Consider the following 23836-nt stretch of genomic DNA (forward strand, 5'->3'; position numbering starts at 1 on the left):
GGAACAATGTTCACAGCTGTCTCTGGGGTGGAGCTTTAATTCCATACAGGTGTTGAGTAGTATCTCGGGGGGTGGGCTGCAGAAGCAGAGGAGATACTGGTCTGTGTTGGCGGGTAGGGGGTAGGCAGAAGTAGAAGTGGTCCTAATCCATATTGAGAGGAGCAGAAAAACTAGAAATAGTCCTGATCCATATGGAGGGCAAGGTGGGGGCAAATAGTCAGTGCAGACGTGGCCCAGCTCTGCATCTGGTATCAGAGACAAGAGCTGGTCCTGGTTGGAGGTCGGGGGAGGCAGAGGCAGAAGTGGTGCTGGTGTGTTTTGGGGTTGAGCCAAAGGAGGAGGGTCCTTTTTTAAGGCTGTGCAGTGGCAAGAGGTCTCCCTTTGATCTCATCCGGCAGCCTCCAGAGAACCCTTCCCACAGTGCTTCCATCATCTTCCCCATCAAAGAATGTCCCCAACAGTCAGGTTCCCAGAGCTGACTTGGCCCGAAAGCGCGGACAGGGGCTTCTCTGGGTTTGCGAGAGCTCAGGACTGGTCCACGCGGCCTCATGTGCATATTCATTCACACTATATTTTTCCTTCCCCAGTTCTGCACACACAGCCTTCTGCCCTCTTTCAACGCTCCGCCACCCGCCTCCCCTCTGGGCGCCTGCAACCCGCGGTGACGCGGTTGGCAGGCTCGGCCTTAAAAAGTTCCCAGTCGGGCTCCGCCTCGCCGGCAGCCGGCTCCACCCTAAACCCAAATCCCAGGCGGCCGCCGGCTCCTCCCAGATCTGCGAACTACAAGTCCCGCCGACCCTTGCGCGCGCTCTCCCGCCTCTCCCGCGCCCCCCACCGGCGTCGCTCTTGAGTCAGCCAAGAGTGCCTCCCATTGGTCTCTCCTCCCTGTCAGTCACCTGGGAGTGCTGAGGGGCGGGTTGGAGGTGGAGATCCGGATCCGGAGCGGCTGAAAGGCGGAAGTGGAGGCCGGAGCCTGGGACACCGCCGGGGGGGAGAGGAGCGGAGCCTGTCCGAGCCCCGGCCCCAAGTAACGCCGCCGCCCCGGAGCCGCTGTGAGTGTGCCTGTCTCGGGATCCAGTGTCTCGCTCGCGTTGAAGCCTCTCCGGGGCAGCCCTTCCACCCGCCCAACCCCGGCTTAGGGGATACTGACCCCTCCCCCGACCCGTAGCCCCCTCTTAAGGGGCTCCTCAGGCGTCGGGCCAAACGGGGGCCCCTTCTTTCCTTCGCTTCCATGTGCTTCGTGAGCCTTGGGAAGTCCCTGTGGCTCTCCTCTGGCTTGTCCAGTCCAGTTGTGGGAGGGAAAGACCCTAAGTTCCGCTCCCTCCGCTCACAGAATTGGAGGAATCTTTGCCAGATGTGAAGGAGCCGGTCCCCCTTCTCTTTTAGACGTGGTCAGGAGTGCTGTCTGTCGGCGTTTTCCTTCCACCCGTCCCACAAAAACAGTTGTCCCCTCCAGTCCTAGAGAAATTTTATCTCGATTTCCTGGGGTGGGGGGTGGGGGGGGGGGTGGAGGGGTCCTCGGTGAGACGGTTCCACACGCACACGCTTCCACAACTCCTTACTTCCTCTCTTTCCTGAAGCCAGAGAGCCAACCAAGATCTCAGCAGAGTTTAAAGTCTGGGTCACTTTTTAGGAATGAGCTGTCTTCTCCTCGTCTTGTCCCCTCCTCCGCCCCCAGCCCTGTCCTCTAGTTATGTTGTTCTCTAGTTGTGTTGTTCTCTTGAGTGTATCTTTCTTCCTGCCTCTGAAAAATTTAGCTGAGGTTTGCTCAATTCCAGCTAGAGATCACAGATCAGGGTGGATCTGCCCATTCATTATCTTCTGTCTCCCCTCCTCCTTCCCCCTTGCTCCAGGCTCAGTCCTGTCCTCTTAGAGCACGTGAGTGGTTTTTGCGCTGCCTCATAGGACTGCTGCTCCTGGGACTGCTGTCTGCTGGTCTTCAGGGAGGAAGAGAAAGACCAAAAATGAGGAGTCTGGAATTGAAGGGTCCTGGGCTATCCCTTTCACACCTCCAAACACACATACACACCTCCCTGATCAACAGGTCCATGCCACTTCTAGTCCCAGGGTCTATCTCTAAGACCTTCTGGGCTCAGATAAATTCTAGATCACAGAGGAATAAGTTGAGATCACAATGGCACCTCTGGGTTCTTAGTGTGCTAATTTTTGTAACCCCCAGCATTCCCATACTTGCCAGAAAGTGCTGATTCCCCCAAGCCTTTCCAAAAGACAGCCTGTGCTGACATCTGATCCTTGTCTATTGCTTGGGACTTAGGTGTGTGAAATGGCTGCTGTCTCAAACCAAGCTGGGAAGTTCTTTGTTATGTGGCCAAAGTACAGGCCAGAGACTACCTTAATGAGAGCAGCCTGACTCTGAGGCCATGACTGACCCTTGCTATCTACAGCGGAGGAAGGGAGGGAAGGCCATGCAATCTCTCGGAGTTTCCGTAGCTATTCAGTGGTCTGGGCCGTCTTTACTGCCCTTGGATGCTACTTACAAGTGCTAAAGGTGATTTGCCTTGAGATCTTTTTGACTACTTCTGCACAGTTAACAGTGTCTGACTCTTCCAAACTTTTGAGCTAGACCTGGGATGCACTTACTTCATTTTTTGCTGGATAACAAAAAAAACCTTCCTTATTAGGGCCAACAGTCAGATCACAAGCTCTCTATCTGTGTGGACTTCTCTGCAGGGTTGTTGGAGACTTTTACAGCCAACCTAGCTTCTCTAATCTGGTCAACCTGTGCCTCTGAGGAGCAGGGCCGGAGAGGCCTGACTGCTCACCAACCACTGGTCTCTGACCAAACTTACCGCCTCAGTAGTGGGCTGTGGTTTCTGGAACTCTTTGGGAGTCTCAGGACGAGGCTGGCCAGCTTTCCGAGGCTGGCCAGACCTTCTTTGTCTGGACGTGCTCTCCCAGCTCTGATTCTGAAACAGGCTTTTGAAGGACAAGCTCTCCCTTTCAGAGAGACAGGAAAGCACCAGTGCCCCGGGTGGTTAGGCAGCCACTTGTGGCATCCAGAGATTATAGAGTCCAAGCAGAGATCTGACACTGCTTGGCAGAAGGAGGGAAGGCTCTGTGTGAGACATAAGCCCCTCCTCTCTGATGCACTTCTTCCCCTCTCTTGCCTCTTACAACTGGTGAGCCTTTTTCTGCCTTTGTACTGTGGAAGGGTGGCAAAAACTGATTTTTATAAATCATTTTGAAGTTGCAAAGATCTTTTTACATGTTCCTCCCGAGAGTCGTGGGAGATAGTGGGATTTGTATCTCTACTTTAGAGATGATGCTGAAGGAATTTAAGTAGCCTGCCTTAGATCATACAGTTAGAAAGTGGTGGAGCTGGGGCTTGGGACTTGGGATTAGATGTGCCTCATCTTCCCTAATAGTGGGCCCTCCTTTGTCTGTTTCTTAAAGCAGGGAACATGCAGGGTGAGCCAGCAGTGGCCCAAGTGCAGGCCTTTTAGCATTCCTCATCATTGACACTCCTCCTCTGCTTCTGATTTTCTTCCCCACCGTTACCCCATCCTCCTATCCTCTTCCTTGACCCCCTTCTCCTCCGCCTCTGGGGACCATGACCGTTATGAGGCCCAAGTCAGTATTCTTCAGGGCCCAAGAATTTGCTGACATCTACATGCCATTATTTTCTTGGGAACCTGAAAGTCATGATGGCTAGAAAATGAAAGTAAAAGTGGGTGGACGCAGGGGTCCCTCTGGGCAGGGTTAAGGGCATAGGGAAGCAGCAGAGCCGGCCTCTGCTTAGCCGCCTGATTCCCCTTTGGTGCTCCCTGCTGTTTGCAGGTAGGAAGGATGTGACTCCACCAGGAGCTCCTTTCACTAGAATTTACCTGGAAACAGAGCAGGGTCATGAATTTAAATTCAACCCCACCAAGCAAGTACTTCTTAGAAAGAACCATCTTCCTCTAACACCCTTGTCCAGTAAACAGAGGCAATGTGGTGGGGTGGAAGGCACGAGAGCTTTAGAGTTAGCCACACCTGAGTTGTCATCTGGATTCCCCCCCCCCCCCCCCCCGCCCCGCCGTGGACCTTGCTGAACTTGTGTTTCTTTCAGTAAAGTGGGGATACAAAATATCTTGCAGAATTAGAAACAAAGGGTAAAGCAGCTAGTCCAGTCCCTGGCACAGAATAGATACTCACAAAATAGCCATTTTATGGGTCCATGAGCTTTTGAAGGTACATCATAATTCATCCCTAGGATTCTGATTCAACGTTTGTACCAAGTGTCACTGTGATTCCTGGTGCTCTGCTGAGTGGTTTCACATATTCTCTCATTTCATAGATATTGAACAGAATTGATGTGGACTGTATTCCCATTTTACAGAAGAGAATGCTAAGGCCACGGTTGTGCTTCTCCCCCTGGGGTTCTCAGACCCTGCTGGGGTCATGTGCTGTAGATACTCAGAGCTACAGACTAGGTGAGGTCTTTGCAACTTCTAGGCACTTGAGTCTTACTCAGTTGTAAACATTTTCACGTTAAAAACAGTCCTGGATCTGTTATAGATTGGAATGCAAAGTTTGCATGAATTTAAGCTAAGACAGGAAACTTGAGGACAATATTTTAGTTGCAACAGGCTGCTTTGGGTTCAATTGCTGAATTCCTGGGGTTTTGTATTTTCTCTTCCCTGACTTGAATCAGGGGACTTTTGCTAAGGCCATTTGAGAAGCACTGCTTCAGGTAGGAGTTATAAACTAGGATGTCCCCAAATCCAGGTAATAATGCTTTCAAGAGCCTTGGCAGGGGAGAATTGGAATATTTCTTAAGGACTGCTCTGCATTAATGGTTTGTATTATGAGGTTAGTTTTCAGAGTAAATATCCTCATCTACTATATATAGCAATAATAATACAAGTAAAAGCTAAACTTTTTGAGTTTTGCTTACGTGTGTCAGGCACTCTCCTGAGCCCTTTGCGTGTACTGACTCCATTAATCCTCACCACAACCCCAGGAGGAAGGTACTGCCTTTAATCCCCATGTATGGTGGGGAACTCCGCAGTAGGTGGCAGAGCAGGGGACAGAATCGAAAGATCCCTGTGCAGCCCAGCGCCTCGTTGCCCCATCTCTGGGCTAACTGTGTGCTCTCCCCTTTGCATGGAAGGCTCTCCTCCACCTCACCTGCCTGGGAGCTACATCTCCCTGCTTTCTCTCAAAGCTCAGTTGGAACATCGCCGCCTCAGTGAAGCCTTCCATTCCCCAGGTAGGCCGCGGGCTTCTCTCCTCCCTGCGCTTTCCGCTCATTTCTCCTTGTCTTCCTCCGTGTCTAGTGTGTGAGTCCTGTAGGGACACAGAACGTGTCCTGTATCTGCCATGGTACCTGGCGTGGTTGGCCCCCCATTGTGGTTCTTAAAGGAAGGGGCAGATGTTCTCACCTGCCCCTGAAGGAAATGCCTGCCCATTTCCTTCAACACACTCTCCCTAAGCTCACACAGCTTGGATGTGGGGAACCTGGCATTCACACTCACACCCATCTGATCCCAAAGCCTGGGCCATTTCTTTGGTCCGTCCTCCAGAAAGTTGCTCACAGATGGGAGAGCAAACAGGTAAACAGGATGAGTGTTACAGTACCGATGAGAGAGGGAGCATAGAAGGGTCAGGGACGGTCACAAACTAAACTTCTAGAGGGTGGAGCTTTCTGAATCTCCATTTCCAGTAAAGGGTTTCCTTTGCTCTTTTTTGTGTGTGTGTGTGAGGAAGATAGGCCCTGAGCTAACATCTGTGCCAATCTTCCTCTACTTTTTGTATGTGGGATGCTGCCACAGCGTGACTTGATGAGTGGTGTGTAGGTCAGCACTCAGGATCTGAACCTGCGAACCCCAGGCTGCTGAAGTGGAGCATGTGAACTTAACCACTATGCCACCAGGCTGGCCCCCAGTGAAGGGTTTCCTAGGAAAAGACGACCATGCTTTTGGCCATCCACAGCCCTGCTGACCAGCTTCTACAGCACGTGTGTCTGGTCGCCGTCCTTCTGCAGCTGTGTGTGGTCAGGCAGCACTGACCCCAGGCCGGGACCAGCAAGGATCAGTGGAAGTGAATCTAACTCTGGTCCATGGGTGCTACTTTGCACGTCGGCACAAGGCTCATTCTTGAGTGATGGTGGGCTTAAGAAAGCTGGGTCAGCAGCTGTTGAGACCGTGAGTAGTGAGCCAGCCCTCCCTTGTATAATCCACAGGCCTGTCCCATGCCTGCGGAATTTGGGCATTATCCTCTGCTCATCTCGAGCCTGTTGATGTGGCTCCCACCAGCCCCCTTCCCGCGTACCCCTCGGCCCATCTCCATGTAAAGTTAACTTGTCTTTCCGAACATGAGTTTATGGTAACTGGAGTCCTTGCATCTCATTTTGTCACAAGGTGAGCCACTGCCTTTTTTTAAAATAAACTTTATTTCAGAAAAATTGTGAGGGTAGTACAGTTTTCTCACAAACCCCTGCACCTGGTTTCCACTGTGATTAACGTCTTACATTAGCACTATACATTTGTCGCAGTTAATGAACCAATTTTGATACATTGTTATTAGTTAAAGTCCATCCTTGGGGCAGGCCAGTGTCCAAGTGGTTAAGTTTGTGCGCTCTGCTGCGGTGGCCCAGGGTTTCATCCATTCGAATCCTGGGCGTAGACATGGCACCAGTCATCAGGCCTTGCTGAGGTGGCATCCCACATGCCACAACTAGAAGGACCCACAACTAAGAATATACAACTATGTACCAGGGGGCTTTGGGGAGAAAAAGGAAAAAAAAAAAAAATAAAGTCCATCCTTTATTCCAATTTCCCTAGTGTTTATCTAATGTCCTTTCTCTATTCCAAGATCCCAGGCAGGACACCACATTATATTTAGTTGTCATGTCTCCTTAGGCTCCTCTCGGCTGTGACAATTTCCTAGACTTTCCTTGTTTTTGATAGCCTGGACAATTTTGAGGGGTGCTGGCCAGGTATTTTATGGCATGTCTTTCAATTGGGATTTGTCTGAGTTTTTCTCACGATTACACTGGGGTTATGGGTTTTTGGGGGGAAGACCACAGAGGTGAAGTGCCATTCTCATCACATCATATCAAGGGGACGCGCTATCAACATGACTTACGGCTCTTGATGCCATCCTTGGTCACTCGGCTGAGGCGATGTTTGTAAAGTTGCTGCTCCCCTCCTCCTTTTCGTGTTGTCCTCTTTGGAAGGAAGTCACTCTGTGTAGTCCACACTCGTGGATTAGGCAGTTACGCTGCTCTGCTCGAGGGTAGATTGTCTACATGAAGTATTTGGAATTCTTGTACATGAGAGATTTGTCTATTCTCCCCCGTTTGTTTACTCAGTTACTTATTTATGTTACTATGGACTCGTGGATATTTATTTTACACTTTGGTTTATAATCCAATACTAGTTAATTTAATGCTCAAATTGTTCCAGCTTTGGTCATTGGGAGCTCTTTCAGATGCTCCAGGCTCACCTTGTGGATTTCCTGTCCCCGTCCTAGAATCAGCCGTCTCTCCAGGGCCACTGCCTTTGCAGCAAACGTTTCCTCTTCAGTGTGTTGATGGGGAGTTATGTGGATGGGGTCAAGTTGTTTCTTCTCTTGATGGTTAGTCATGGTCACTGAAGACTCCAGAGTTAGGTGAGGTGGAGATGCCCCTGGGAAATCCACCCTGCAAGAATCCTGGCAGTTGACCCTGATAGCAGGCTCTTGCTTCTCCACTCACCCATTCACACTTCTCATATGCCTCCCTGATGCTCTGACGGATCCCAAAATAGTCAGATTTGGTATTTACTCTGGACTTTACTATCCAGTTGGGAAGATGAGGTACATAATCGTTCTCTATTTCAGGTGCTAAGTTCTCCAGCCAAACCATCCAGGACACTAGGTCTTATAAGAGAGTCCATGTGGTCTAGGTTGGCATTCTTCACTGCCTCCCCTTTGGGAGGGCTTAGGGATCCAGGCGGGCTCAGGGTAGGCTATCACTTAGAGCTGCGATCCTGAATCATTGAATAACTTAAATCCTTCCATTGTACTGTCATCCTTCTGAAGATGTGTAACCTGAGCTCTGCTGGAAACACTAACTTGGGATCTTAACAGGAGTTAGTTTACAAACCTCTTGCCTTCTATTCATAGCTTCGTGTGTGTCCCCTTCACGTGACTCTGTCAGAAGCATCCCAGGTGTGGGGGAGGGCGTAGGTGGCGCCCCTAACCCTGGCTGCTCTCCTAGTCATCCAGTTGCTCTCCGAACTGCTCAGAAGGCTGTGGTGATTAACGACGCCACTTTGCAAACCTCTAGCATTTTCAGCCTGGTTTTTTAAAAGGAACTCTGGTTTCTTTGTCAGCTGTCCTAGTCCTGTCCCCTCCCCCTCTCCACAACTGAACTACTTCTTCCCTTTCCTGAAAGAGGCTTTGAGATGGAAGGAAGGGCATTTGAGCTTTAAGATGCTTCGTGTTGTGGGGCTTTTTTTTTTTAAGGCATTAAGATTTGCCAGTTGAGGGCTTTAACTCAGTGCTGATTTTTTTGGATGGTGGTGTTTCCCCCCTCCATTCCTGTGGCTTTAGAAGCCAGTCTCCAGAGAATACAAGGTTAGGGTTGTTGACAGGACACAGGACATCAGGTATGAGCCGGTCCTTTTTCTAGGACACTGGTGAAAGTCGTTGTCTTAGCCTCTTACAGCTGCTATACCAAAATACTGCAGACTGGGTGGCTTATAGACGGGGGAATTTATTTCTTAGAGTTCTCGAGGCTGGAAGTCTAAGATCGGGGTGCCAGCGTGGTCAGGTTCTGGTGGAGGCCCTCTTCTGGTTGTAGACTGCTGATTTCTTGCTGTGTCCTCACATGGTGGAAGGGGCAAGGGAGTTCTCTGGAACCTCATCCCAGTCATGAGGGCTCTGCCATCATCACATTGGGGATTAGGATTTCAACATATGAGTGTTGGGGAGACACATTCAGGCCATAACGGTTGTTCTATTCCGCATTCTCTCCAAATGAGGGCCCTGCAGAATGGGGTCCAGGGAAACTGGAAGCAAAAGCGATGCACGAATAGTGTCTGAACCTTCCGATTGAGGAATTCACCTCCTTTGTAGGGACTTCAGGACGTTTACTGAGTGTTGGCTCTGAGCCAGGCCCTTTGCTAAGAGTCTTGCATTGCCTCCTTTCCCAACAGCCCTGGGAGATGGGTGGTGCTAGTCTCTCCGTTTTACCCATAAGGAGATGGGTTCAGTGACACAACACAGAGTCACCCTAGTAAGTGGTGGCTCCAGAACTTGAACTGAAGTTTCTCTGGCTCTAGCACTTGTGCTCTTAACCCCTGTGCAGAAGGAACCTAAGAGGCCCTCTCTGGGGTAGTGAGGCATCTCGTCAGCTGGCCGATGGCTCTGTCAGCTGATCTGAGCCTCCTGCAGATGGATGTGTATTTAAGCCTTCAGCTGCCCCCGTTCACTTTCCAAACCCAACCGGGCCGTCCCTATATTGCAGGCTCAGTTTACCACATTTATGAGCACCTACTGTTTGTCAGGTTTGATGTTATGTGCTGTAAAAACAAAGGAAACCCATATCATCTGCAACAATGCCTGTAGTTTCTCTTGCTTTCTCACTCCCAACCTTCATGCCCCAAGTTCTCCAACCTCTTACCACCTGCAACAGTCTTAGGAAAATTTGGGGCCTTGGAAGTGGAAGTGTGATTCACTTACTGAAACTTGTTGAGACCCATTCATTGCCTGATGAATGGCACCCTTCTACATTTTGCTCAGCAAAAATTAAGAAAGAAAAAGTTGACCTAAAATGTTCTTTGGCATCCAGGCTCCTGAGAGCAACCGTCATCCCTCAGATCCCAGAGTGGGAACTTTGACCTTGTTTCTCATTAGTTGGGCAGCCTCTGACCACACTGTACGTGGTGTCTGAGCAAGAGGAATTTGGTTTGCTAGTATCTGATTCTCTTTTTCCCCTGCTCTCCTCTCAAACATGACCTCTTCCCTCTGATTGGGAGCTAAGGGCAAAACAAAATGGGCAGTGAATTAAATTGGCTTTCTTTTGTTTTTTGTAAAGACAGGAAGAGTTTGTAAGAGGTGTCAGTTGTACTTGTTGGTATGAGTAGCTGGATGAACAGGTGCTGCTGATGACCCTGACTTTCAGCGGAGGTTCTTGGAGTCCTGGGCCTGGGGCAGCGGAAGAAGTGGCAGCTGTCCTGGACCCTATCAAGATGTAGGGGAAGATGGACCTGCATTGATGAGATTCCAGTTAGAAGTCCTAAGTAAACAGTAACTGTGTGAGCAAATCAAATACAGAGTAGTTGTGAGGCTTGTGGATCAGCTGGTGTTCTGCACCTTCCTGAGTGGCTTCCATGCGACCCGAGTTGCATCCTGGGACTGCGGCAGGTATAGGTTGGCACCAGGGAAGAGCCTGTCCCTTGGCTGGCTCTCTTCTTTGCATCCCACCTTGCACTGTCAGGTGAAGAGTGGTGGGGCATGAGCCACCCACAGCCTCAGTCCCTTCCCCACCATGCCCTGTAGCTAGACACGTTTGTGGATTTGTGCTGAAGAAAGTGCCAGACTCCAAATTGAGCTTTTGCTTGAGGCTTTGTAGAGAGCTGCCCCATATGGGGCCAGAGGATCTGCCACAACTTTGCTGACTGAGGAGTTCTGAGTCAGAGGCCAGGCTCTCTTAAGGCGAGTAGTCTGTTAGGAATGGCCTGGGGCCCCTGGTGCGTGTTAGAATCAGTAGGCAGGATGAGCCTTGCCTGGTGCAGTTGCAGGCCATCCCCTGTCTGTCTGGCCTTCCTCACCACCCTGCCACCCAAATGCCTGGCTCCTGTCTTGGCCAGCAGGGACAGTGAATGAGAATCCTAGAGGCCCTTCCATGGACAGTATGGGCAGACCACACTGACCAAGCAGTGTCAGCAGCTACATAGAGATGTGCCCCCCGCCCTCCAGCAGTCCTCCTCCCTGTGGGCACAGGAAGAGAGGGAGCAGGGACTGGAGGTTTCCACCCTCTCCGTGAAAGTTAGCGCTGACTCCGCTTCTCTCGGCCTCTCCGGGGAACCCATCTGTTGTCGAGAGCTGAGAAAGCAGCTTGGAGTTCAGGGAGGGATTTCTCGGTGTTCTTGCTGGGCCTCACTGTGGTGCAGAAATCTAGGCACTCAGCCCCGGAAGAATCTTATTGTTGAAAGGAGAGTGAGATGAAACTGATCCCAGTTAAGGGAGCTGGGCGGGCTGGGGCAGTTTCAAGGCTGTCCCCATGGTGGGGAACCCAGTCCATGCTGAGGCCCCCTCTGGGATGATTTCCCTCTCTTCCCCTGGAAAGGGAGTCATCTTGCTGTGGCTGGGTAAAGGCAGCACCCCTTCCTCTCCTGCTGCCATCTCCTCTAAGCCCCCTACTTCCTGGTGGGATGAGGAGCTCCAGCCCTGGCCTGACACACCCGGTCAGAATTCTCCCCAGGTCTCAACTTGGGCTGTTAAGCTTCCTGCTTCCCAGGCCAAGCTTCCTCTGTTATACTCTCCAGGTTAGACACAGGCCCGATGTGTAGTGATCACATAGTCCTGGTCACACAGGAAAACACCCCTCTCTTTGAGTCCATCCCCGCCACCCCAAACCCCTTTTTCCTTGGCAGATATTCTCTGGGCTGGCTGGGGAGTGCAGACCATCAAACCATTGTAACCTTTCTCTCCATTGAAAAGACATAAATCTCAGCTTCTCTTGTTATTATCATGAAGCTTTAAACAACTTAAAAATTCTTTAGCCCACAGTTAAGTACAAACAGTAAATGTTTTCTTAATGTATATGCAGCAATCGCGTTTGTGCTGAATCCTGTTATCTTGCCCCTTGCTGGTTTGGGTATCTTTGTTCTCTTTCCGTCCTCTTCTAAGTCAGGCATCATCTTTTTGAGTGTCTTTATTATTCTGAATTTTTTCACACACTAAAGAGGAGGTAGAAAATATTTTGTATACAGGGGTGCTAGATTGGTTTCATATCATTTCTAAGCTTTAATTACTCATTATTGTATGCAAAACTCTGTACCAGCAGCATTTTTTACCTTTTTATTGACATGTAACTTACATATAGTAAAGCTTACAAATCTTAAGTGGACACCTTGATGGATTTTTACATTTGTATACATCCATGTATCTAGCTCCCAAAGCAAGATAGAGAAATTTTCCATCCAGCAGCGTGTTTTTTAAACTTGATATAAACTCATTTTTCCATCGTTAAAAGCCGTATTTTATTGAAGCATCCATAGAAGGTGGTAGCCCCTGTTATTCTTGGTGGATATAATGACGTTATTAATATTCTTGGGTTTTCTGTCTCTGTTGGAGGAGCCTTGCTGGAGTTAGGAGTCCTGGGCATGGGCTTTGCCATCACCTGCCTGTGACCCTGGGCAGGTCTCCTCACTTCACCTTCAGCTCCTTCTCTGTAATTGGGAAGAGAAGGAGTAGGTCTTCAAGGACCTTTTGAGCTTTGACGCCCAATGAGTGAAAAGGCATTAGCCTTTTAGTGTAATAAACCTGGCACTTGTTGGAACCTTCCCTTTAGCCTTACACTGTGTTGTGCACGCTGTGCATTGTTTCATTTAACCTTCACAGCAACTCTGTGTGATTAGTACTAAATAATACCACTTTATAGATAAGGGATGGAAGCTGACAGCAGTCACTTGTCTGGCTTGGCCAAGGTCACCTGGCTAATAAACAGTGGAGCCAGGCTTTAACAAACCCAGTTCAGTCTCCCAAGTCCTAACCTGCTAGTCGTGCTGAGAAAAGGCGAGCAGGTACCTCATGTGGCTCATGGCTTGTGTTGCTTCAGATTCTTCGTCTTCCCTCTGGGTCTGCACCAGCTAGAGGTCTGGGTAGTCCTGCTTGAGTCTGCCTTCTGGTCCTGTGTGCCGGTAGTGGGGGGTTCCCCTTTGAGGAAGAGCTGTGTTTTCGAGTCTGTGGGTAAATCGTCTCCCTGGCTGGTCTGAGCTTTTGAAGGTCTTCCACCTAGCCTTTAAGCCTGATTACCTCTTCTCCCGTGTCCCACGTTTCCTTCTCTTTAAGCTAACAAGTTGCTCCCGCTGTCATCTTCTCTTGCCCAACTCTCGTGGTAGTAAATGTTCAGCAATGTTTTTTTCCAGAGTAAAGTGTAGCTCACCAAAACCACCTCCAGGGTCACTTGGTTCTCAGGGCCTCTGGGCTAACCTTGAGTGAGCCTTAGGCCAGCCTCTGATTGGTTTCCCTAATCGGCTCACTGATCCAGGCTGCGTCGGGACTGTCAGCTAGAGGAAGTCCCTGAAGCAAACAGGAAACGTGAGAGACACCCACCAACTGGAATTGCTCGCGCTTTACCAGAAAGGACAAAAAATATCAAGTGGGTGACTTCATGGATTAAAGAAGAGAAAGGTGAAATTTTTGAGTGGAGGCTAGGGGGAGGGGCAAGATTCCAGCAGCCTCTGGTGTCTTGGAGAAGGCATCGGTTGTTGAGTGAAGCCAGGAACCAGTTCCAAGCCAATCTGATCCACCTGTGCTGTCCACGGCGCTGATGGGCGATGCCTTTCTGTCCCTTGTATTCCTCCCTCCTTCCTGTGTCAACTCTAACACTTGTGCTTACTGAAATCAGCTGCTGAGAATTACTTGGGGAACTTACTTTTCAAACAGTGATTGCAGGACTCCACCTCTGGAGTTTCTGATTCAGTTGGTTAGGGTTATTTTCTAAACGCCTTGGGTGATTCTGATGAAAAGTTTGAGACCCACCTGTATATGGTGTCCAGAGCAGAGGAAATCCAGAGCAAGGAAGAGCAGTGTCCTGCTTTTTCTTTTTCTTTGTCTCCCACTCTTGGCCCCAGAACTGGCTGGGCATATGCCCATTATGCCTGTCTCCGGGGCCAGAGTGTATAGGAGCTCGATCCCTTCCGCCCTTTCATGTGCATTGTGGGAAAATGCATAGGGTGCCCCCAAGTCCTTGCATCCTCTCCCATTGCCTGTGAAGACATGAGTTTGGGACTGGTGCTCGTTCTTGACGGCCTTTGAACAAACCAGGGTTCTGATTTGGAAGGTGCGGGGGGGGCAGGTCATGGCACGGAGAGCAAGGAGAGACTGTGGGTCTGAAGCTCTACCCACTTCAGCAGCTTCATGAAAATATCCAGGAGGAAATTCAACCTACTTGTGTGTTTTTCCTGGTGCTGGGGAAACTGATTAAAAAAATCTTTGGCTCATTCTGTATCTTATACAACTTTAGCTCTTAAAGAGAATTTGATTTTTGTCTGAAAAAAGACTTTTGCTATGCCATTTTTGGTTATAATTCCATCACCTGACTGTACCCGTGGATGATTCTTGCTTCAGGAGGAAAGACTCCCACAGTGAGATTCCCTCCCTGAGGTGGCAGGCAGGTCAGAATTCAGGTGCATGAATTCACCTTAACCACCTGACTGGCCTATGTGCTCCATTTCCCAGTCTTGGGAGGGAGGACATAAAGCTTCCTGGGGCTCTGGGTGTGGCCTTCACCTGTCTCAGACACCCCCATATCTCTCTGTGCCCTTTGTGGCAAAATTTGCTTCCTCCATGCTTTATTGTCTAGGAGGTTCAGCACCTCTGTTCATGTGATCACTGAATACCAAATGGGGCCAGGGAAACGACGAGGCAAGAGGCTACAAAAAGTGCCATGTGGGCTGGTCCTTGGCTGACTGGTTAAGTTCGCGTGCTCCACTTTGGCACCCCAGGGTTTTGCCAGTTCGGATCCTGGGCGTGGACCTAGCACCGCTCCTCAAGCGATGCTGAGGCAGAGTCCCACAAAGCACAGCCAGAAGGACCTGCACCTAGAATATACGACTATGTACTGGGAGGCTTTGTCCCCAAAGAAGAAAAAAGAAAAAAAAGGCAACAGATGTTAGCTCAGGTGCCAATCTTTAAAAAAAAAAAAAAAGAAAAGAAAAATGCCATGTGTGGGGCCAGCTTGGTGGCGTAGCGGTTAGGTCCACACGCTCTGCTTTGGTGGCCCCGGGTTCTTGGGTTTGGATCCTGGGCGTGGACCTACACACCACTCACCAAGCCATGCTGTGGTGGCGTCCCACATACAAAATAGAGGAAGATTGGCACAGATGTTAGCTCAGGGCCAATCTTCCTCACAAAAAAAGCACGTGTGCTTGCTCAGGTGTCTCTAGAAGGCAGGACCAGCGTCCAGGCAGAACATATCACCAGCCAGTTGGTGCCAGGCGGAGCAGCGACAGTTCTTTAAACAAATACAGATACCCGACCCTCCTCCAAACCTTCATCCGGTTCGGAGGGGCAGGCTGCACAGGTGATTTCGATGTGCAGACAGGGTCGAGAACCACAAATAAGACATATTTGTCTCTCCTTCTGGCTTGTTGAAAGATCAGATTCTATCTGGGCAGGTTTGGAAGCCCACTGGTTGGATAGGGACAAGACTTAGATGTTACTGTTTTTCTTGACTTGGAGGTGCTGCTGACTCCCCGCCCCAGGAGCCCTTAGCTCCAGCTGCTTTGATTTTTTTGGAATTAGGGACTTCCGTCTTCTCTTCCTCTCTTCTCACTCGTTCATACCTCCTCTGGTGCCCCAGCCACACTCTGTTGCCCTTCCACGATTATGTGTCGTATGGATTCGTGGTAATAACCAACTTGTAATTCCGTTGTGGTTTCCCTCTGTCACTGTCACCCTGCCTGGCACTGGATGGCTCCTCCTACTGTTGGGAGTACTGAGGGAGTGCAAGATCACTGTGCCTGTCGGTGGGCACCAGACCTTGCTGGGCCAGCAAAGCTGCTGCAACAAAAAGAGACTGTCATTCACCCAGGAACCTGAAACCAAACACAGAGGGTGGGCATTGCCTCTATCTTTCTTCCCACAGCAGGGAGAATGGCAGGATGACAAATGAGCATGCAGGCAGCCTAAGTTTGCATCCAGGCTGTGTCACCTGTATGCTGGGTGGCCTTGAGCAGGGCATTTAACACCTGAGCGTCTGGCTGTTTATCTGAAAAATGGAAGATTGTTTTAAAGCTTAAAAGAGATAATGGTTGTGCGTTGCTCTGTAAATGTTAGCTGTCTCTGAACGTTATTTCATTTGGTGAGCGTGCTTTGAATTCCCAGTGTGTACATCAGCATTGCGAGGAAGGCATCTCAGAAGCCAAAAGCACAGACTTTGCCTCAAGGTCTGTAGACTCTTGCAAACATCATTGACTGGGGTGAAAAGAGAAAGCATCTTAAACTATAAAACATTTCAAAACTGGCATTTCTTGTCACTAATTGAAACCCTCCCCCCATGCTTCCTTCCGTGTACTCTTGGGGAAGAGGTGGCCTCCATTTCAAACCTGTTTTCCTTTGGTGCTGTCCAGAACGGAAACTGTTGTTCCTGGTTAGTGAATCATTCTTCCTGAAGCTCACTTTTTAAACAAGTTGCTGGGAGAACTTGGATGTGAAGAACGCTTTGAGGTTGAACAAAGCAAGCCCTTTGCTGTCCGCTTCTAGCATGAGCACAGGCCGCTGCTGCCCACAGATACCCGTCTCTTCACTTCCACGCCCGCCTTTGACCGTCAGGGATGCACTCCCCTTGTTTGGGCAGCTCAGGGCTGTCCCTGGCATCTTGTTCTGAAGACCCTCCTGCAAAGACTCTGTTACACAGAGGGCAGTCTAACCAAACATTTCTTTCCAGCCTAGCTTCAAACGCTGTACCGAGTGTTCAGGATGTAATATCTACTTGCAGTACTCATTTGTAAAACATTCTGTGTATGGTCTGATATCTTTTAGTATAAGTCTTCTAGAGGCTTCTGGAGGTAGGCTCCTCATTCTCCTTTGCAGTTCCAAACCTTAAAAAAAAGCAAGTTTGCGCCTCCAGAGCTATCACTGACCAAATGAGTAAGATGTCAGTGCTGGAACACCAGCTGGGGGTACAGGTCTTGGTGTCCCCTGTGTCTCCGCCCTCCCATACCTCCCCCTTGTTCTTTCTGTGTGTCGTTCTCTGCCTCTGCCACGAGAGAATGGAACTGAGGTCTCTATTTAAAGGGAAATTTGGCAGCCGTTCTGACTGCCAGCAGAGCTCTCTGGCTTTGGTGTGTGTTTGGTTTTGTGTGTGTTTTGCTTTTTAATGTGTGTGAGACTTCTGGCCCATCAAAAATGAGAGAACTGGGGGGAAAAGGCTCGGGATGAGGCAGTGAGACGAGGCTTCGATTCCAGTGCACCGTCCAGCCTCAGACCGAGAAAGTCGGTCAGTCCTCCGGAGATGATGAGACAAAATGGCTATTTTGATAACAACTTGCGCTGGCCAGGCCCTGGTCCGGGAGTCCCCACGAGGTTGGCCAAGCACCTTGTCTGAGGAGCTTTCTACTGGGACGCCCTGTGTCCCGGGCAGCCTTACCTCCCATGCTGCTTTTGCTCAGAGGGCTGTGATCTTAGCTGCCACGCTGCAGGTTCATTGTTTGTTGAGCTGGATCCTACTGTCTTCCTGGGTGATATTTTGGTACCCTAAGGAGCCTGTTCGTGACTGTCACCAGGATGGCATATGCCCATTCCTCTCCTGTGTGTGTTTATTTGTATGTGAATGTACATATTTGGGATTGGGAAGTCAGTGTGTTTGCTCAGAAGCATGAGCCTAAAGTTGGGAGACCACTTTTCTCTTTATCACTCAGATGGTTGGAGAGCAAACAGACGTGTAGTAAGGCCTGGTTATGGCTCTTCTCCTAACTTCTGGGGTGGGGCCGGGGAGTTAGGGTGAGGGGAGGCAGTCAGCCAGGCCATCAGAGAGGGCAGAGGGCGAGGCCTGTGCTTGAAGAAGGGCTCACTATGTAAGAGTTTCTGGACTGACCTAGTTCTTCTGATTTCTCCCTTGCAGTTGGAGGCCCCCTCCCTACTAAGTGCCTCTTCACATAGCACCGGCCCCCACCCCCACGCTCACTGGGACCACTACAGCGGCACGGGCCATGGCGGGTCGGGGAGGTGCAGCACGACCCAACGGACCAGCCGCTGGGAACAAGATCTGTCAATTTAAGCTGGTCCTGCTGGGGGAGTCCGCGGTCGGCAAATCCAGCCTCGTCCTCCGCTTTGTCAAGGGACAATTCCACGAGTACCAGGAGAGCACAATTGGAGGTGAGCGAGCACAAGGGAGTAGGGGCGGCCTCTGGTAGGGCAAAGAAATGCCTTGGCATTGAGGAGAAGGGAGCTGCCCGCTGAGAGAGACTAAACACTCCTGGGGCAGGTGGCAGCACCTCTGCCTCATCTGGGCTCTGGAATCAACTCCAACAGCTGGTCTCCATGCCAGAGTCCCAACAAGCCTCTGGTAAGAATTAGCTGGGAGTCAAAAACTGGCTTGCCCTCCCTCCTGGTCCTGCCTGTTTATTATTTGTGTGGCCTTGGCTAAGACCCTTCCACTCACCCAGCCTCTGGGAACGGAGATGCTGGGTCTGAATCTCTAGGGTCCTCCCTACTGTGCCAGGCAGTGCGTGTGCCCTGGCCTCTCCCTCTTTCCAGAATGGGGAAATGGCCTTGTGAGTGGGCTGGCGTTTCTGAAGCTGACCGTCATCCTTTCTTGAGCTCAGAGCCTGTCATTGATTTCCCAGTGGTCAGCATTTGGGATATAAGGGTCTGGACTCAGCCTCCTGCCTCAGTGGCCAGTAAACATTAAGGGGCTGGGGCCGACCTTGGGCTTGAGTCAGCCTTTCTCTACCCTCTTGGGTGATAGGAGATTTCCAGGCAGCTGGACACAAAACAGGTCGTGTCAGCAGTCTGCTGCTGCCTCCTCAGCTGCTGAGCTGCAGAGGGGGAAGTGAGCCGGCACCCTAGGCCCCTCGGCGTGGGGGAGGGCAGACAAGGAGAGCGAGCTGTCTACGCAGGGCCCTCGGGGATCCTCTGCTGGGTCCTGGGGCAGAGGGGTCCCCACCTGCTCTCCCAGTTCTGGGACTCCTCCTGGAAGCATGTGCACAAGCGCTCTGGGTTCCCCTGCCCCCTCAGGCCAAAGATAGGGTCACTGTGTTCCCTGAAGGTCAAGCCACAGGGTGGCCAATCAGGAGTGTGTCGCAAGGTCAAAGCTGAGGGTGGTGGCTAGCCAGTGTGCCTGGAGGTGGCAGGGGTGTTTGGGAAGCCAGCCACCCAGTCTCCGCCTGGCAGTTGGAACAGCATGTACTTACGGGCGTCCCCAGCGTAGCTAAGTGTGTGAGTGTCCTCAGGAAACCCAACGCCAGCGACACCCCGGGCTGGAACAAACTGAGGAACTAGTGGTTTCCAGTGGGACTGTTCTGAGGGGAGGGAGGCGGAGGAGTGGGCAGGCCCACCCTTCTGAGCATGGAGTCAGGGTTCCCCTGGGCTTTCCCTCTCCTGCCCCTTGCCACATTCCTCTTCAGAGAATGCTCCCGAAATGGCTCAAGCGCACGCAGGCTTCCCTGTCTTCCTGCCCTTGCCTAGTGTCGGGCCGTAAAGTCCGTGCAGTCCGCAGCCCGCTCGACACATAGGCAAAATACAAACTCTGCCTGCCCTGCCTGGACCTGCTGTGGCCCCTGGATTGGGGGCTTTTCTGTGCCCATCTCAGCCAAAGGCTTGTAAATGCCAGAGCTCGGATGCCGCAGTGGAGACACGCGGGGTGGCTTCTCCAGCCCCTTCCTGCCTGGTAACACCACCTTCCCTCTTACAGCGGCCTTCCTCACACAGACTGTCTGCTTGGACGACACAACAGTCAAGTTTGAGATCTGGGACACAGCCGGACAGGAGCGGTATCACAGCCTGGCCCCCATGTACTATCGGGGGGCCCAGGCTGCCATCGTGGTCTATGACATCACCAACACAGTAAAGATTTTTTCTTGCTTCTTGGCTCTCTGTTGCTGGATGGGGTGTGGGCGTGGGGCAGATTTCCTCTGTTGTTTGGGGGTGTCTCACCAGAATCTCCAGGGTGGTGACATCTTGGACAGCTTGGCTCTGCCAGCTCAAGCTTTTCTAGTGAGCGGCCTGGGCAGAAAGCCTCCTCTGTCCCTTTGACATTCTGGCCATGTCTCCGCAGGATACGTTTGCACGCGCCAAGAACTGGGTGAAAGAGTTACAGAGGCAGGCCAGCCCCAACATCGTCATTGCGCTCGCGGGTAACAAGGCGGACCTGGCCAGCAAGAGAGCCGTGGAATTCCAGGTGGGGGCATGGAGAGGACTTGCGGGAACGAGCAAGCCAGCTCCCCTGGGCTTCCCCCAGGCTGCTCGGGGCCTTGGGAAGGCCCACGATAGCAGGCAGCCGGGGAGCTTTTACCTGCTGTCGCTGGCAGTAGGGTATGTGTGCATGTGGATAGCTGAAGCTTCTGCCTGTTTTTTCTGTAAACTGCTTAATGAAACTCATTGAAAAAGAAATACTTTTTTTCACGTAATACATGCACATAGTAAAATTTAAACAGTATAAGAGAAGGTATATAGAATGAAATTTAAGTCTCTAACTCTAGAAACGCAATCTCCCCCCAAGTTCCTCACAGTTTCTGGTCTTTCCAGAAACCTGCACATGTGTGTGACTCCCTTTCTTCACCCAGATGGGAGCATGCTCCACATACTGTGTATTTCGTTTCGTTTTTACCAGTCCCTAACTGACGGACTTTAGGGGGTTTGTAACAGCAAAAGGCCTGAAACAATGCCGAAGTCAACAACCACGTTCTTTGTGCTTTTGTCCAAATGTGTGGGTGTATTTGTAAGATAACTTTCTAGAAGTATTTTCTAGCCTAGTGATCTTGAAGAGCAAGAAGGCAGGGAAAACTTCTTAGGGAAACCTGAGGAAGACATGCACCGATGTTTGTGAGCTGAGAGGTGCTGTGCATGAGGTGGGGAGCTGGGGGGGATGGTGCTGATGTCTCAGGGGGACTCAGAGCAGGAGAGCCTGTGGCCGGAAAACCCCCGTGTTGTCTCTCTGGTGTATAAGGCACCGGGATCAGGGAAGGTGTTTATGCTGGGCCCTGGCCCCTGCCAACTGTCACCATTTCTCTCCCCTCTGCTTTCTCACTTCCATCAAATCAGGAAGCACAAGCCTATGCAGACGACAACAGTTTGCTGTTCATGGAGACATCGGCAAAGACTGCAATGAACGTGAATGAAATTTTCATGGCAATAGGTAAGATGCCTCTCCTCCCCTCCCCCCACCAGGGGTACACTGCCTGCCTGCTGTTCCATAGGAGGTCTGTAGGGTCCCTTCACCGACAGATCTTTCACCAGTTTTAATATTCTGATAAAATTATTTTGTCTTCATCTGACTCTCAGATGTAGATGGTTCCCCCGGATGTTTCTAAAGCCTGGGCCAAAGTCTCAGCATTTCACTTCCTGACCCTTTAGCTTACCACCCACCGAAAACCCCACATCACCCTCCCCTTGCCCACTTCTTAGGATTCTTTTAGCTCATTTGGCTCTGGAGTCATCCTGCCTAGGTTCAAATCCTTACTATACCACTTAGTAACTCTGTGGTGCTGGGCCAGTTATTTAACCTCTCTTTGCCTCAGTTTCCTGAAACACTCAGAGCACACCTGGTACCTGGAAGTGAAGCCCTCAGGATGTTAGTCGTCACTGACTGGGTGGTAAAGGCCAGAGTCTACTCAAGTGGACTTGAGAGAGAGTATCTGGGTACCCCCACAAATGCATTTTTTCCTCCTCTCCCAAACAGCTAAGAAGCTTCCCAAGAATGAGCCCCAGAATGCAGCTGGTGCTCCAGGCCGGAACCGAGGAGTGGACCTCCAGGAGAACAACCCAGCCAGCCGGAGCCAGTGCTGCAGCAACTGAGCCCCCCTTGCCTGCCCGCTGCCCCCGCCTCCTCCGCCTGAACGACCCGACTGGAATCCACTCTAACCAATCGCACTTAACAACTCGGGCCACCGCTGGGGGGGCAGGGGGAGGGGTCCACCATGATTTCTCCGTATAATTTTGATCATAGGCTGGAGTGAGTTATTCCACCTGCACCTTTCTGTACAAATACTAATTCAATTTTAAGTCTTAAGTCACTTTTTTAATATATATGATCTTCTGCTCTTCCCACTTCCTGCCCTGTCTACTGCTCTCCCACTCTTCTTTTGCTGGTAGTAGCCACGTGCCCGTCCCCTACCCTTATATATGGGGAGGCAGGGGCTGGAGCAGTTGCCCTTCTTTCCCTCTTGCTGATCAGCAGACTCAGCAAGAGCATCCATATCCTTACTGTGTTTGGAGCGGGCTGGTTCTGGGTGGTGGGGCAGGTGCCGGGGCTAGAGAAGGGAGAGGCAGCTCTTCCCTCAGCTGGCTGTCATCAGGCTGTAGCCCCCCCCCACCCCCTGACTCAGCCGGGGGAGAAACCACAGCATTACCACAGCGTTATTGTGACAGCCATGAACCCACTGCCCACAACCCCCTCGCCCCCGACCTCTGGCTCTGAGCCCTGTTCTGACCAAATCACGATGATGAGTATTTGGGGGTGGGTGGGTAAGGGGGGAGTGGGAGGGGATGGAACCAACTTTTTCTGTATTTTGTATTGTATGTTTTCTTCAACATGTAACCAATCAGTATCTTGTCAATATAGTCAGCCGATCGATCGACCTTCCGCTTGTCTTCCTTGTCTTTCTCTGGCAGAGTTTATCAGACCATATCCTCTCTGGCTTACTTGAAGTTAATTCAAATGAACCACTGAATCCTATTAAACAAAAGCCGCCCCCCCCCACACACACACACACCATGAGGGGATGCTCGTGGTTATGGTAACCAAGAGAAAGAGGCCCTTACTGTTATCAGCTCTGATGGGGTGGGGGTGGAGGTAAGAGTGACCTGAATCTCACCAAGTTTGCAGTTGAGGGTCCTGCATTTGCCTCTCCCCCACCCCCTCCAGATTATATTGGGGTGATGTGCAGTTTACATTTGAAAATTGCTGGTCTCTGAAAGACCAAAAACAACATCTTTGGGCTTTTTTGGTTAGTCTATACCATGCCCATGAGGCATTGAGTCCTCTCAACCTCTTCTCTGAAGAGGAAGGAACACCGATGACCTCTAGAACCTTGGACTGGTCAGAAGCCCAAGACAGCAGCCCCATACCAGGTCCAGTCATCTGGTCCCTGGCCTCTCGGCCCTCTGCTGGTTCTGGAGCCAGGTGATGCTTGGGCCCTCCTGGCCCTCTGCTGCTCCCTGCTGGAGCTGCTGCTCTCAGCTGCCAAGGGCTGGGGCTCTTGGTCCAGGCAGTGAGCTGAGCTGAGTAGGGCAACACTGTCCCTCCCAGCTTCCTCCAAGGGCCACAGAGGCCTGATTCTTGGTGGACCACCACCTTGAGGTGCCTTTCCTGCCTCCCTGGGCCCACCACTTGGCCTCCCTCTACCTTTGTTCTATCTCTACCTCTGACCGCATCACAGAGAAAAGACCACGGACACTAGGTTGCTGCTGCACACTACGGTGGTGGTTTACTGGCTCAGGCTAGGTTGGAACCCTTCTTAGAGCCGCGGCTCCTGAGTTTTGGGGACGGTCCTGTTTGGGCTTCAGGGGAAGGCAGCGCTGGGGACTGGCTTCGGAAGCACAGCTGGCCAGAGGGGGTCAGGCAGCAGGTCATGGCAGTGGGATCCAGGTCTGGCGGTAGTTGCACTTGCTGGTGCACCTGCTGCGCCATGCGGTAGCTGTAGCCATTTGAGCTGCAGCCCTCCAGTTGCCGCTGGCCCGTCACCATCAAGAATCTGCCGTCCACTTGCACCATCAGCTCCTCGGGGGTGAAGCCGCGGGCATTCACCTTCATCTGGAAGCCATCCTTCGCATGGACATCGTCCGGCACAGCTGCCACATCGTCCCGGAGCAGCCGCACCGGCAGTGTGGCCACCTGGTTCTGTTCGGCAAGGGCCACGCTGGGACGCCGGGACGCCACCTGGCTCCCGTTGGGGAGACCGCTACCGACCCGTTGCATCCGAGTGAGCAACTGCTGTTCAAAGGCGCGAGGCTCGGA

General features: G+C 51.3%; 2 protein-coding genes across 4 annotated transcripts; one reads left to right on the forward strand and one right to left on the reverse strand.

The window, feature by feature from the left end:
- Positions 1 to 848: 848 nt before the first annotated feature.
- RAB5C (RAB5C, member RAS oncogene family) lies at positions 849 to 22458 on the forward strand. 3 transcript variants are annotated; one of them, XM_001494956.5, is made up of 6 exons: positions 849 to 1052; positions 17783 to 18036; positions 19574 to 19725; positions 19937 to 20059; positions 20923 to 21016; positions 21560 to 22458. In XM_001494956.5, the coding sequence occupies exons 2-6, from the start codon at positions 17871 to 17873 to the stop codon at positions 21673 to 21675; spliced, it is 651 nt and encodes a 216-aa protein (XP_001495006.1). In that variant the 5' UTR covers positions 849 to 1052; positions 17783 to 17870; the 3' UTR covers positions 21676 to 22458. The 3 variants fall into 3 exon arrangements, with proteins under 3 accessions (XP_001495006.1, XP_023508284.1, XP_070083356.1); XM_023652516.2 differs by lacking the exon at positions 849 to 1052 and adding an exon at positions 5119 to 5212; XM_070227255.1 differs by lacking the exon at positions 849 to 1052 and adding an exon at positions 13177 to 13347.
- HSPB9 (heat shock protein family B (small) member 9) lies at positions 21815 to 23797 on the reverse strand. The gene has a single exon (XM_070227256.1). It carries the CDS (start codon positions 23795 to 23797, stop codon positions 23315 to 23317), a length of 483 nt encoding a protein of 160 aa, XP_070083357.1. The 3' UTR covers positions 21815 to 23314.
- Positions 23798 to 23836: the final 39 nt, after the last annotated feature.

This window comes from Equus caballus, chromosome 11 (genome assembly GCF_041296265.1).
Source record: "Equus caballus isolate H_3958 breed thoroughbred chromosome 11, TB-T2T, whole genome shotgun sequence".
In the NCBI taxonomy this organism is placed as follows: domain Eukaryota; kingdom Metazoa; phylum Chordata; class Mammalia; order Perissodactyla; family Equidae; genus Equus; species Equus caballus.